This window comes from Nematostella vectensis, chromosome 1, assembly GCF_932526225.1.
Source record: "Nematostella vectensis chromosome 1, jaNemVect1.1, whole genome shotgun sequence".
In the NCBI taxonomy this organism is placed as follows: Eukaryota; Metazoa; Cnidaria; class Anthozoa; order Actiniaria; family Edwardsiidae; genus Nematostella; species Nematostella vectensis.
This window is the reverse complement of record NC_064034.1, coordinates 9,965,714-9,978,072: the sequence shown is the minus strand read 5'-3', so window position 1 is coordinate 9,978,072 and position 12,359 is coordinate 9,965,714. Positions and strand designations below refer to the sequence as shown.

Here is a 12,359-nt window from a genome sequence, read left to right as displayed (position 1 = left end):
GGGCCACGTTCCTTGAAAGTTGCAATTTGTCATGGCAAAAGAAAAATAGTTATAATTATTAATCTTTCTTCATTTCCTCATTTTTATATCTAGTTGCTCAGTGTAGTACCGCTCTTGGTATGCAAAAGGGAAGTATCAAAGCATCTCGTATAACGGCCTCCTCAGAACTTAACAACCATTACCCGGCCCGGCAAGCCCGCCTACACAACCGCCGCCGCGGAAGGTAACTTTTGAAAACGCAACGCTTACTACCTATTACACGCTTAAATGCTAAGAGCTCGCTTGTTATTTCTATTGAATAGTAATCAGGGAGTGTGGTGTGCTCGTCACAACAATCACAACCAATGGATCAAGGTGGACTTTGGCCGCGTTACCAGGGTAACGAGGATTGACACCCAGGGTCGCCGTGAAGCCAGACAGTGGGTGACCCAGTACCAGCTGCTCTTTAGTGTGGATGGCGTGCACTGGGCCATGTACCGACGCCGTAGTGCCGACAAGGTTAAGATATAGATCTCTGTGCACTGTTCGCTGAGTGGAGGCCGAGGGGAGGTCGCCAAGGGGCTCTCATCCCCGTACGCTGGGCAAAAATTCTTTGGTATTTTTAGTCGAACGCAATTCTAGATAAAAATGATTATAAATCCAAAAGAGTTTTGTCTCGCGACGCAGGAAAAGCTGTAATCACATCTGAGCTTTAACTTGCGAAAGTGTCCTAATTGATATTGTTTTACAGATGCTCAAGGCCAACGTTGATAACTACAGCGTGCGCAGTAACGCGCTCAGCCCTGCCGTCCGTGCGCGGTACATCAAACTCGTGCCACGGGGATGGCACAGCCGCATCTGCATGAGGCTAGAGTTCTACGGATGTCGCGCAGGTAACTTTTTTTTTTTCGGTTGAAAGCGGGTATTCGTACCAAGGCACCTAGGGGGGGGGGGGGTGGGACGGGGGGGGGTTGTAGGTGGAGAGATAATCTAGAGGAGAAAAATGTGGAGCATATATGTTGGCGTGGAATGGCAAGAATGGGGATGACAAAAACAAATATATAGAGTTACAAAATGGAAAGGTGGGATATTTCGTACAGCTCTTCGAAATGTTAAGCAACCTTACGTGTATTCTAGTACAAGGTTTATCATTAGAGGGTAAGACCAGGTACTAGTCAAATGCGAAAGGGAAAATTGAAACTGGGAGCCGAGGGATGCTAGGGGCTGGGAGGAAAGATGGAGAAGGTCTAGTGAGAAAAGGCTTCGCATTTGAGACGTGTTTCAAAGTGAATGAGTGGCTAGCCAATGGACGGACACCCTAATGAGTCTCCATGCCAAATGATACGATGCGCTCCTGCCGTGCCGAATCGAAATGTCTACACATTTGTGTCTACACATGTGTACATTTAGTTTCGACATTGATTCAAAAGTTGCACTAAATGAGTCGGGCTAAATAAAACTCCAGCAGGCAAAGTTAACTTAATGCGGATTTTTGTTGAACAAGTCAGAAAACAAATATGGCATTTGATTCGGAACAGCAAAAGCTCGACGTTTGAAATGGGGTCGTGCTTTTGCCGTAAAGCACGACTAACGCGGCCTGGCTCAGTGCCGTGCCAAATTTAATCGATCCAAACGTCGAATTTTTCATGCTCCCAATTCAAATAATAAGATTAGACACGGCGGAATTTGACCTATGGACAATTTTTTTTCTCAGATCCCTGTGATACGCCACTGGGAGTACAAGACCATCGCATCAGAAAGTCTATGTTCTCGACTACATCCATGGCCAATCATTATTACGGACCTTGGAGCTCGAAGTTACAGGACCGTAACCACGGACACTACCGAGGTGGTTGGGTCCCGCGTATCAACAACAACAAACAATGGCTTCAAATTAACCTAGGCGCGCGCTCGCGTGTCAATCGCATTGCTATTCAAGGCCGATACGACGCCAATCAATGGACCGAGACCTTTAAGCTATCCTACAGCAAGGACGGTTCCAAGTTTGCGTTCTATAAGGTTGGCAAGTATGAAAGAATCTTCCAGGGGAATAACGACCGCTACCGCGTCAATGTTCTCCGCCTCATCCCCCCTGTGGTCGCGCAGTACGTGCGGATCCACCCTCAGACTTGGTATGGTCACGTGGCGCTCAGGACGGAGATCTATGGGTGCAGAATTGGTAAGCGATCTCGTAGCTCAATGTGTTATGCGTATGGGGCCTCTCACCACGGGTGCCTCAGTGTGTTAGCATGTCAGCGTATGGGGCCACTCACCACTGGTGACTCAGTGTGTTAACGTGTCAGCGTATGGGGCCACTCACCACGGGTGACTCACTGTGTCAGCGTATGGGGCCACTCACCACGGGTGACTCAGTGTGTTAACGTGTCAGCGTATGTGGCCACTCACCACGGGTGACTCAGTCTGTTAACGTGTCAGCGTATGGGGGCACTCACCACGGGTGACTCAGTTTGTTATCGTGTCAGCGTGTGGGGCCACTCACCACGGATGACTCAGTGTGTTAACGTGTCAGCGTATGGGGCCACTCACCTCTGCTTAAAGGGGTTCAATTCCCGGTCGAGACATGGATAATATCGTTCTGTTTTTCGGCCTTGGATTTGACTTGTTAAGTGTATCTGGATTAACCAAAAGCTTGTTTTCCTCATCCCAGCATGAAAATTCTTAGTTTAATAATGCGTATTAAAGCGTAAGCGTTTAGAAACTGTGTAAAGGACAATATACAAGTGCGTGTATATTATTTGTTTATTTTGTTATTGTCGTTAAAATGTTATGACAATGACCGCAGTAATAAATATTTTTCAAAAATGCTATAAAAAGCTATTTCAGATTTACTTAGAAAATATACCTATTTGACTGCAGCATATTGTGTAATAGCTTCAGAGAGTTAGTTGTCGCTTTAAGGTTTACGAAACACAATATGAAGACTAAACGTACGAAGATACATTTTTTTCTTATTTATGTTGCTGAATTCCGTCAGGAAAAATGTGTAACCTTCCAATGGGGATGGAAAAACGAGGTATCAGTAACGCGCGCATCACAGCCTCGTCCCAGTACAACCGCTACTTCGCCGCCAATCGTGGAAGACTACAAGCAGCGAGACAAGGACGCTATTTGGGCGGCTGGAGGCCCAGAGTCAACAACCGCTACCAATGGCTGCAGGTAAGAGCGAAATAGAGACATATAAGGGACAAGGAGCCTAGAGAGGGACGTAGAAGGACTATGTAGATCGATAAGAGACGATAAGAGACCAGTAAAAAACGTGTACAGGAGGAATATGTATGGACAAGAGATAAAAATGACAAGACAATAAACGTAACACACAACGACAGAGCAAAAAAAAAGGCAAGTTTTCCCAAAATAAGGTCTGGTTAACTTCGGTAAGCTTGAATTTTTGCATAGAGGTTCCTTATGTTATGTAAACAAATATATGAAAAAGTGTTTTTTTCTAAAGGATTCGTCTTCGAGATATGAGGCTTGAAGTGCAATTTTCAAATGTATAAATTCTCCTCGTTTTTAGGGAGAAGTTGGGCTCTGATCAGAAATTAAGCCAACTTTGCTCGCTAATATCTTCTAAATTTCTTTAAAATTTGGAATTAAGCTTTTGGCCAGAGGAACTCCTTGTATGCGGAATCTTGAGCTTATATATTTAGAATTGGAAAATTTCATGCCATTTTTTGCTCTGTCTACACACAACACACTTTTGGTCTTCAGGGTTTCACACATAGCGTTGTAAGAGATCACGTGGTTCAAGTTTTACCCACAAAAGTAACCTCGTCATATTCGGCCCATTTGTCGTTCGGTTGATATACATCAAGTGTTTCCTAGTGTAAAATCGCAATGTTTATCTAAGGCCGCAGTGCTGGCGTAAATGACGCGTCGTCGCCATGTCAGTGTTCAAATTAACAACAAACGGTACCCCTATTTCATGCCATGCTCCCTAGTATTTGCGCTGCACATACTCGTTTTCATCTCACAGTTGTTGTCAAGCGAAGTTGAGTTAAGAGATAATCAATTAGAATTACGGGAAAAACCCCGCCAAATACATAGCTTTAGGGCCTATACTTAGCTTCCAATAAAAATATTTCAATGGAAATACAACAAATAATCTACATGTTTAAAGCCTTCAAAAGTATTCCTTTCAAGATTTTTGAAGCCCATTTGATGGAAATTTCTCGATATTCTGTTTAAATTTATCTTAACACCACTATTTTTTTCAAGGTTGACTTCGGCAAGCCAAGCAAGATCGTGCGCATCGCTTCGCAAGGCCACAGGGACTATGATTACTGGGTCACTCGCTTTTCAGTCTCCAGCAGCGTGGACCTCGTGCATTTTGTCCAATACATGGAGTTTAGTGCCATCAAGGTACTACTTATACACTAAACGAAAATCCCCAATATACTTTTTAGAGAAGCTTTCGGTTGGCCTATACTTGTTGTATACTTGTTGTTGTTATACTTGTTGTATATGCCAAACAATATATTATTTGTTTGGGCCCTGCAACCAATCGGGCTTTCTGCTTTTATAAAATAAATGTGACCAATGGGTGTTGACGAATATAAAGACTCAACATACGCAGCAAAAGCCAAAAGTTCTACCATTAGAGTCTCTACCATTAAAATGGGAAATTATAATGACAGCGAGTATAAAGAAAATTTTCTTATTCTTTTTTATAGTATTTCACCGGAAATCGTGACAGGAACAGCGTTGTACCTAATGTTTTCAATCCGTCCATCCGCGCCCGCTACATCCGCGTACATCCTTACGGCTGGCGTAGCCAGATTGCCATGCGCGTCGAGTTCTACGGATGTCACACCAGTAAGTATTGCTTTACATCAAGGGGCCTTGTCTTTGCATAATTAACGACGTTTTTAACTCAGTTGGTGGAGATCCCGATCTTGATAAATTAGATTAGATATTATAATTATTATACCGATATGAGCTATATATTAGAATACAGGGTATTTATACGTTCATTGTCTCCTAAATCGTTATGAATGCTTTTGAGACTCTAACTTAAATTTCACGGCTACATTGGTTAAAAAAAACCTCGCCATTTTACGCTCACATATAATGTGATTCACGCACATCATCCAATCTCGCTTCAACGAGAAACAATATATAATATCAATGAGAAATTGATAATACATTATAATACTTCAATTGTTAATGTTTTATTAATTTATTTTTATGTTTTTGCTAGTTAAACCGTCAAGTAGACCGTTAGATAAAACCGATAACAAAGGGCATTCAATAACACTATATATTTATGTCATTTTCAGGTTCCTGTTATCTACCTCTTGGCCTTGAGGATGGACGCATTCCCAAAGGAAATCTGCGCTCTACAACTCCTTTCCGGTCAACGGCCTATTCCCCCGACCGCGCTCGACTCAATGCCTTGAACCGCGCAGGTCGCGTGGGAGGCTGGGTACCAAAGCATCAGAACACCCACCAGTACCTACAGATAGACATGGGCAAGATGGCTACCGTGACGGGAATAGCAACACAGAGTCGATACCGTGCCAACGAGTGGGTCAAGACTTATGTGCTTTCCTACAGCAAGGACGGGAAACGGTTCAAGATGTATCAGCCTTATGGAGGTGTGAAGGTATGAGTTCGACGGCGGGTGTGACCTGGATTTTAATTATGATTTACTGATAAGCCCCTTGTATCTGGTTTCAAACCGACTGATTGACCATAGCTTTTATAGAAAACACAAGGTTTCTGTATAGGCCCGCCAATTTTGTCATATTTACACTCCTTGGCACGGACCAGAGTAATTGAACGTCAAGAAGGCTAAAAGGACTAAACGGACAAAAAAAACCGTTAAGAAAATTGGTTTGTATAACAAAAAGTAAATACTTTATTCTCGAAACCTTAATTGAAAGAGGTATATACATCCATTTCATTTTTTTAAAATGAGATCCTTCATTATCGAACCCTAACAGCAAAAGTCATTACATACTTGTAGATTGGTTGACAGTATTTTTATTTGTACTCCTAGATTTTCCAGGGCAACTTTGACTACCACCACACCGTACGAAATAGGATCAGACCTCGGATCAAGGCGCGTTATATCCGAGTGCATCCGCGCACCAGATATCGCTATTTTGGTCTCCGAGTCGAGCTGTACGGATGTTTGCACGGCAAAGGTAAGGCTGTTTGCTTATGGACATTCAATTTATTCTCCGTCAGCCTATAAGATAAAAAAGGTGCGATGGAAGCACTGGGGCAGAGGAGAGAGAGACCTGTACAATAGGCGACCTGCATTAATAAATCACGTGACTTTTAAAGTGACAAACAAACGCCAAAATAAACCAAGAAATGTCTACATCCTTTACGCCATAAATGCCCCTAATTGCATGATTATGATCATATCTTCGATCTGTTTCTTATAGGAAATTCCTGCGCTAGAGCCGTTGGTATGCAAAATGGGCGCATCAAAGCAAACCAAATTGTGTCATCATCAAACCAAAATGGCTACGAAGCGAATCGGGCTCGATTACACAATTCGAGATCATGGACAGCTCGTCACAGCAACCACAAGCAGTGGTTGATGGTCAACCTCGGGCGAACCATGAAGATCAGCGGGTTGGCGACTCAAGGCCGCAACAATAACTGGTTTGTCCGGTATTACTGGATTAAGTCCAGTCTGGATGGCGTCTATTTCAGCACGTATAGAGAGTGGTGGGAGCCAAATAAGGTAAGCTACTTGTGACGATTCGCGGCGGAATACATTTGTGTGCACATATTATTTCTCTGGTCCTTTTACTCACCTTTTTTTCTCCCTACTCTCCCCACTTGCCCACACACCTACCCCTCATCTTCCTTTCTTGTTTTGTGCCTGCTGCTACCAACCCAATATCCCTTATCGTCCCTTCAACCTACGTGTCCTGATACGAAAACCCGCTTTTAATTAAGAAGATGTAATGGAATTCTGATCGGACAGAACCGTAGCAAATACACCAAGATGACTAAGAGCATTACTCCTTTCAATTGCTTTCAAACGCATATTCGATTGCTATTCAACTGAATAGTTCTTTCGGCTTCAAGGTTTTTCATGAATAAGCCAAATGTTAGTGCAATATCTCGTAAATAAAGCGTATTTACTATGCCAAAACTTACCCAAGTTTTTGGAGCCATGTGCCTGCAACCATTTGAAAAAAATGGACATAATTTCCTTGGGGCTCCACATCATACTCATTGTTAGTTTTATTGCTACTAAGTTCATCATTCCCTCCTTTAGAATGTGTATTCCAATTGGGATGGCTATAGCGTAGAGACTCAGGCCTTTACTCCCGCGCTCTACGGTAAATACATTCGGATCGAACCTCGAAGCTGGCACGGACCCATCTCTATGAAGATTGAGCTCTACGGATGTAACTGGAGTAAGTACCACTTTCATGTGTTACAAGAACCACTTCCATGTTTTTCATAAACCCATTTTATGCGTTCCAAGAATCTCTTTTATGCGTACAAAGAACAACTTTCATGCGTTCCATAAACCCATTTTATGCGTTCCAAGAATCTCTTTTATGCGTACCAAGAACCACTTTCATGTGTTCTAAGAACCACTCTCATGTGTTCCAAGAATCACTCTCATGTGTTCTAAGAACCACTTTCATGTGTTCCGAGTGTTTTACCATAGCTAACTGTTATTATAGCTCACAGGAGAGCCTGGTGGTGTAGTCTGCAAAGCATTGTTGCTTGTGCCACTGTGCTCTGGGTGATTTTCGGTTCTGACGTGATTTGAGATCGTTCATTCATGCCATGGCTCAGAGGTTTATTTTTCCGGTTGCTCTTGTTTTCTTCCCTCCATTTAAACAATTTCAGTTCTATGTTATGTTTCGTGGTCCAGCATAAGGACTACGCTGGCTGCGTAAAGCGCCCTTTATACCTTAACAAAAAGGCAACTTGCTCCTTTGTAACTCGCAAACAGGGTGATTAGTTCCCCAAATTTATTTATTGACAATTCTCTATTTTTTATCCAGATCGTTGTGATATGCCAATTGGTCTCGAGAGCGGCACAATAGCAGATCCGCAGTTCCGCGCATCATCGTTCCAAAATTTCTACTGCAGCGCGTTCAACGCTCGTTTGCACGGTACACGTGCTGGGCGCCGCGGTGGCGCTTGGTGTGCCAGGGCACTAAACAGAAAGCAATGGATCCAAGTGGACTTCGGCACGAGTGCGCGCGTGACTCGGGTCGTCACACAAGGTCGGCAGAACTCTAACCAATGGGTAAAGAGCTATTACGTTACATACAGCAGCAACGGCATCAACTTCAAGATCTATAAAGAAAATGGCAAGAGAAAGATCTTCGAGGGAAATTATGATCGCTATATCCCGGTCACTAACACATTCAAGACACCGCTGAATGGACGCTATTTCCGTGTTCACCCGGTCAGCTGGCACAGCAGAATAGCAATGAGACTCGAGTTCTTCGGTTGCATCACAGGTGAGAGGACACAATGCTTCTGACGCACTGCTACTTAGAGAAAACTGACGTTACCTATTCTCTAACTCTCCGTTTCAAGCTGACTTGAGTCTCACAAATGATACAATCCTGATCCAGTCAGGATGCGCAGCTTACGTAGTCCTCCTCAGCGTTTTACCTTCTTCTTCTAGAGACCCGTTTTTACTGTGAATAACAATTTTATCAACAGGAAAACTGTGCAATCTTCCCATGGGACTGCAAAGCCGTCGTATTCCAAACAAACGCATCTCCGCTGCGTCTGAGGTAAACGCCAATAATGGTGCCGCGGCATCTCGCCTCCATGTGGGAAGTGCTTGGATCCCTAAGTTTAACAACCACTACCAGTGGCTGATGGTAGACTTCGGACGCTTGTCACGTGTAGTGAAGATCGCGACTCAGGGTAACCGTGCCAGGAACCACTGGGTTTGGCAGTACTATTTGATGTTCAGCAGTGACGGTGCAAGCTTTATGGAATACCGCCAGAACAGCGCAAGAAAAGTACGTTAATCGTTCACGATACCTTAAATCCATTAAACAACAACATATGTATATGCAATTCTTCAATTACCTGAACAGGCTGTGAGAATGGCATATGAATAACAAGTTTGCCTATCATCACTACAAACTCTAATGACCGTTTTTCTTAATGTAGCTTGGAACAATTTAGAGGAAAAGCAGGTTAATTCTTAACTATATCTAAAAAGAGTGGGTAATTCAAGATAAATCACTAATTGTGGTGTTTTTATGTAGTATTTCAATGGAAACAAAGACGCTAATTCAGTTGTAATGCATCGCCTGTTCCCGAGAATCCGCGGGCGCTTTGTCCGCCTCCATCCGTACAGATGGCATGGTAGCATTACCATGCGCTGGGAGCTCTACGGATGTGCCGAGGGTGAGTAACGCAACGTCACGCACCGTCATGCGATTACAAGCGTCATGCTTGGTCCAGATAGATATTGTCGTAAAGTTCGATTATTTATGTGAAGCTGTCATAGGCCTACTAGGGCCTCTACTAAATTATGCCACTTGCTTCGTATGTTTAAGATCGCTGTTTCATGCCTATGGGGGTGGAGGATCGTCGCGTCCGTAGCGGACGGATGACCGCTTCCAAATACTACAACGCCGCACTGGCACCGTGGCACGGCCGCCTTAACAACAGATATTCGTGGAGTGGAAAACCCAAGAACCGAAATGACCGAAGCCAATGGCTGCAGGTGGGTCCCCATTTCAGACGTACTGATGATGATAATGTTGATGATGATGATGATGGTGATGACGACACGGGGGCGGCTTGCCTACACTGAGACGCGGCGGCGGCGGCGGCGGCGATGATGATGATGATGATTATCGATGTTTAAAGGGGGAGTGTCATGGTTAAGAGCTTTGCAATAGCTCTATGGCCCTGACACAATGAATTTCCGTGAAATTCTAATACTGACTAATAAGCTTTTAGTAGGAGACTTTAAACAATAAAAAATGACCACAAACTGTCAATAAACATAGTTTTCAATAGAATATTGCATATTATTTTAACAAGGTATTGACAGCTTTTAAAAATTTTAACTGTTTGTAGACAACTAAAAGCCTACAATAAACACTAACTCCAGACATGCGCAGAACATACACTGCCCCTTTAAAGACAATGATGTTTCTTGTTGATGACATATTTTTAATGATTTCGCTTTTAATTTTGCTTGCCCTTATATCGTTTTACAGATCAACTTTGTCGACATTAGAACGTTTAGTGGTATCGCAACTCAAGGTCGCCAAGATGCCAATCAATGGGTGAAGACCTATAGGATCAAATATAGCACGGATGGCATGAGCTACCGCTGGTATAGGGTCAATAAACGTATCAAGGTAAGAGGCTCTAACATCGGTAACAAAAAACGAAAGGAAAAGGGACAAAGGGTACAAAGGGGACAAAGTATAATCAATATGTGCCTGTCAATCCACCAGTGTTTAACACATTGACGTGCATAACTTGCACGTCTTTTGACGATACAGAGGCATATAACACGTGTACTTAATTTCTGGCAGACTTTTGACGGCAACAATGATCGACACACCATCGTCCTGCACAAATTCCAGCGCAAATTCCGGGCTGTCTACGTCCGCGTCTACCCAGTCACGTGGTACAGTTGGATGTCGATGCGAGTCGAACTCTATGGGTGTCAAGGTATTTCCTTCACTACCAATGGTCCATTTAGATGGCTATGATTATCATTATAGTCTTAGTCGCCAATCATTAACAACAATATCATTATCATCATCATCATCACCACCATAATCATCACCATTATCATCTCCAGCATCGAAATAATTATAGCAGCAGCAGGAAGACCACTATCATCATCATTATCATCTCACCAACATCATCATTATTTTCAACAAAACAACATCATCGTGATCATTATTATCATTGCTCTCATCATCAAAGTCAACATTATTATTATCATCACCATCAAAGTCGTCTTTCTATTGCCGACTGGGCAAACTTTGATATTGATAGTGCCCCTGCATTTTCCCATTCACAATATTTTTGCATCGCCTGTATCTTCGGTGCCATCGCGCTTATCGTTCAATAACTGATTTTTCCGTCAGAGCGAGCATGCATAAGTCCACTGGGTATGCAGAGAAAGACAATCCAAAACAAAAAAATCACTGCTTCTTCTGAGTTCGACAAGTACCACGCTGCACATAGAGCACGGCTACACGGCAAGCGCCAAGGAAGGTTGGTATTCTTTTTGTACTTTTTACTATCTTTAAAAAAAGTGTTTAAAAATTCTTCTCTGATATTTTTGGGGGAATTTGGGTATTTATGTAGCAATATCCAAATGGTTAAATCCGTTAAATCTCTTTTTCGCCTGTAAGTCAAACCGATGTCTCGTCTAAAGTGGTTCTGAAGGGTTGGACAAGTAAACAAAAATTCCATAAATGTAAATGAAAAACACTTAGAGAGGCTTGTCCGTAAAATATCTATAGAGGATTTCATAAGACTATTAATTCTCAATCGTTTTTATTCTTTTATGTTTTACTTATCTTTTTGTTGCCTTACCCAAGACTTTCTCCATCTAACTGTTATTAGAAAATGATCACTGCCACTGGACCAATCAGCGCCCTCCATTTGAACCCCCTAAATTTCATAGTAATTAAGGTGTCGGCAAGGGCATTGAACAATAGGGAATTAGTGGGGAATGTAGTTAGTAATTAGTGCGCTAAATCGTGCCCTAAATCCCATAGATCTGTCGCGTCCATTATCTAACTCTTTCCTTTGACGTACCCAAGACCTTCGCCCTTTAACCGTTATTATGCCTCACCCAAGACCTTCGCCCTCTAACCGTTATTATGCCTCACCCAAGACCTTCGCCCTCTAACCGTTATTATGCCTTACCCAAGACCTTCGCCCTTTAACCGTTATTATGCCTTACCCATGACCTTCGCCCTCTAACCGTTATTATGCCTTACCCAAGACCTTCGCCCTTTAACCGTTATTATGCGTTACCCAAGATCTTCGCCCTCTAACCGTTATTATGCCTCACCTAAGACCTTCGCCCTCTAACCGTTATTATGCCTTACCCAAGACCTTCGCCCTCTAACCGTTATTATGCCTTACCCAAGACCTTCGCCCTTTAACCGTTATTATGCCTTACCCAAGGCCTTCGCCCTTTTACTGTTATTATGCCTTACCCATGACCTTCGCCCTCTAACCGTTATTATGCCTTACCCAAGACCTTCGCCCTCTAACCGTTATTATGCCTTACCCAAGACCTTCGCCTTCTAGCCGTTATTATGCCTTACCCAAGACCTTCGCCCTCTAACCGTTATTATGCCTTACCCAAGACCTTCGCCCTTTAACCGTTATTATGCCTTATCTATGACCTTCGCCCT

The 12,359-nt window shown here is 43.1% G+C and overlaps 1 protein-coding gene across 2 annotated transcripts in view; it reads left to right on the top strand.

Moving 5' to 3' along the window:
* LOC5520309 overlaps positions 1-12,359 on the top strand; it is a 138,668-nt gene that overhangs the window by 23,994 nt on the left and 102,315 nt on the right. For both annotated transcript variants that reach the window (XM_048725767.1, XM_048725771.1), the window contains 18 exons: positions 94-223; positions 303-498; positions 731-872; positions 1,694-2,158; positions 2,975-3,156; positions 4,216-4,359; positions 4,671-4,812; positions 5,277-5,602; positions 5,999-6,146; positions 6,393-6,697; positions 7,241-7,382; positions 7,986-8,450; positions 8,659-8,966; positions 9,219-9,360; positions 9,513-9,682; positions 10,185-10,328; positions 10,509-10,647; positions 11,073-11,202. In XM_048725767.1, the coding sequence (XP_048581724.1) occupies positions 94-223; positions 303-498; positions 731-872; positions 1,694-2,158; positions 2,975-3,156; positions 4,216-4,359; positions 4,671-4,812; positions 5,277-5,602; positions 5,999-6,146; positions 6,393-6,697; positions 7,241-7,382; positions 7,986-8,450; positions 8,659-8,966; positions 9,219-9,360; positions 9,513-9,682; positions 10,185-10,328; positions 10,509-10,647; positions 11,073-11,202 (3,820 nt within the window). The remainder of the gene's footprint in view (positions 1-93; positions 224-302; positions 499-730; positions 873-1,693; positions 2,159-2,974; positions 3,157-4,215; positions 4,360-4,670; positions 4,813-5,276; positions 5,603-5,998; positions 6,147-6,392; positions 6,698-7,240; positions 7,383-7,985; positions 8,451-8,658; positions 8,967-9,218; positions 9,361-9,512; positions 9,683-10,184; positions 10,329-10,508; positions 10,648-11,072; positions 11,203-12,359) is intronic.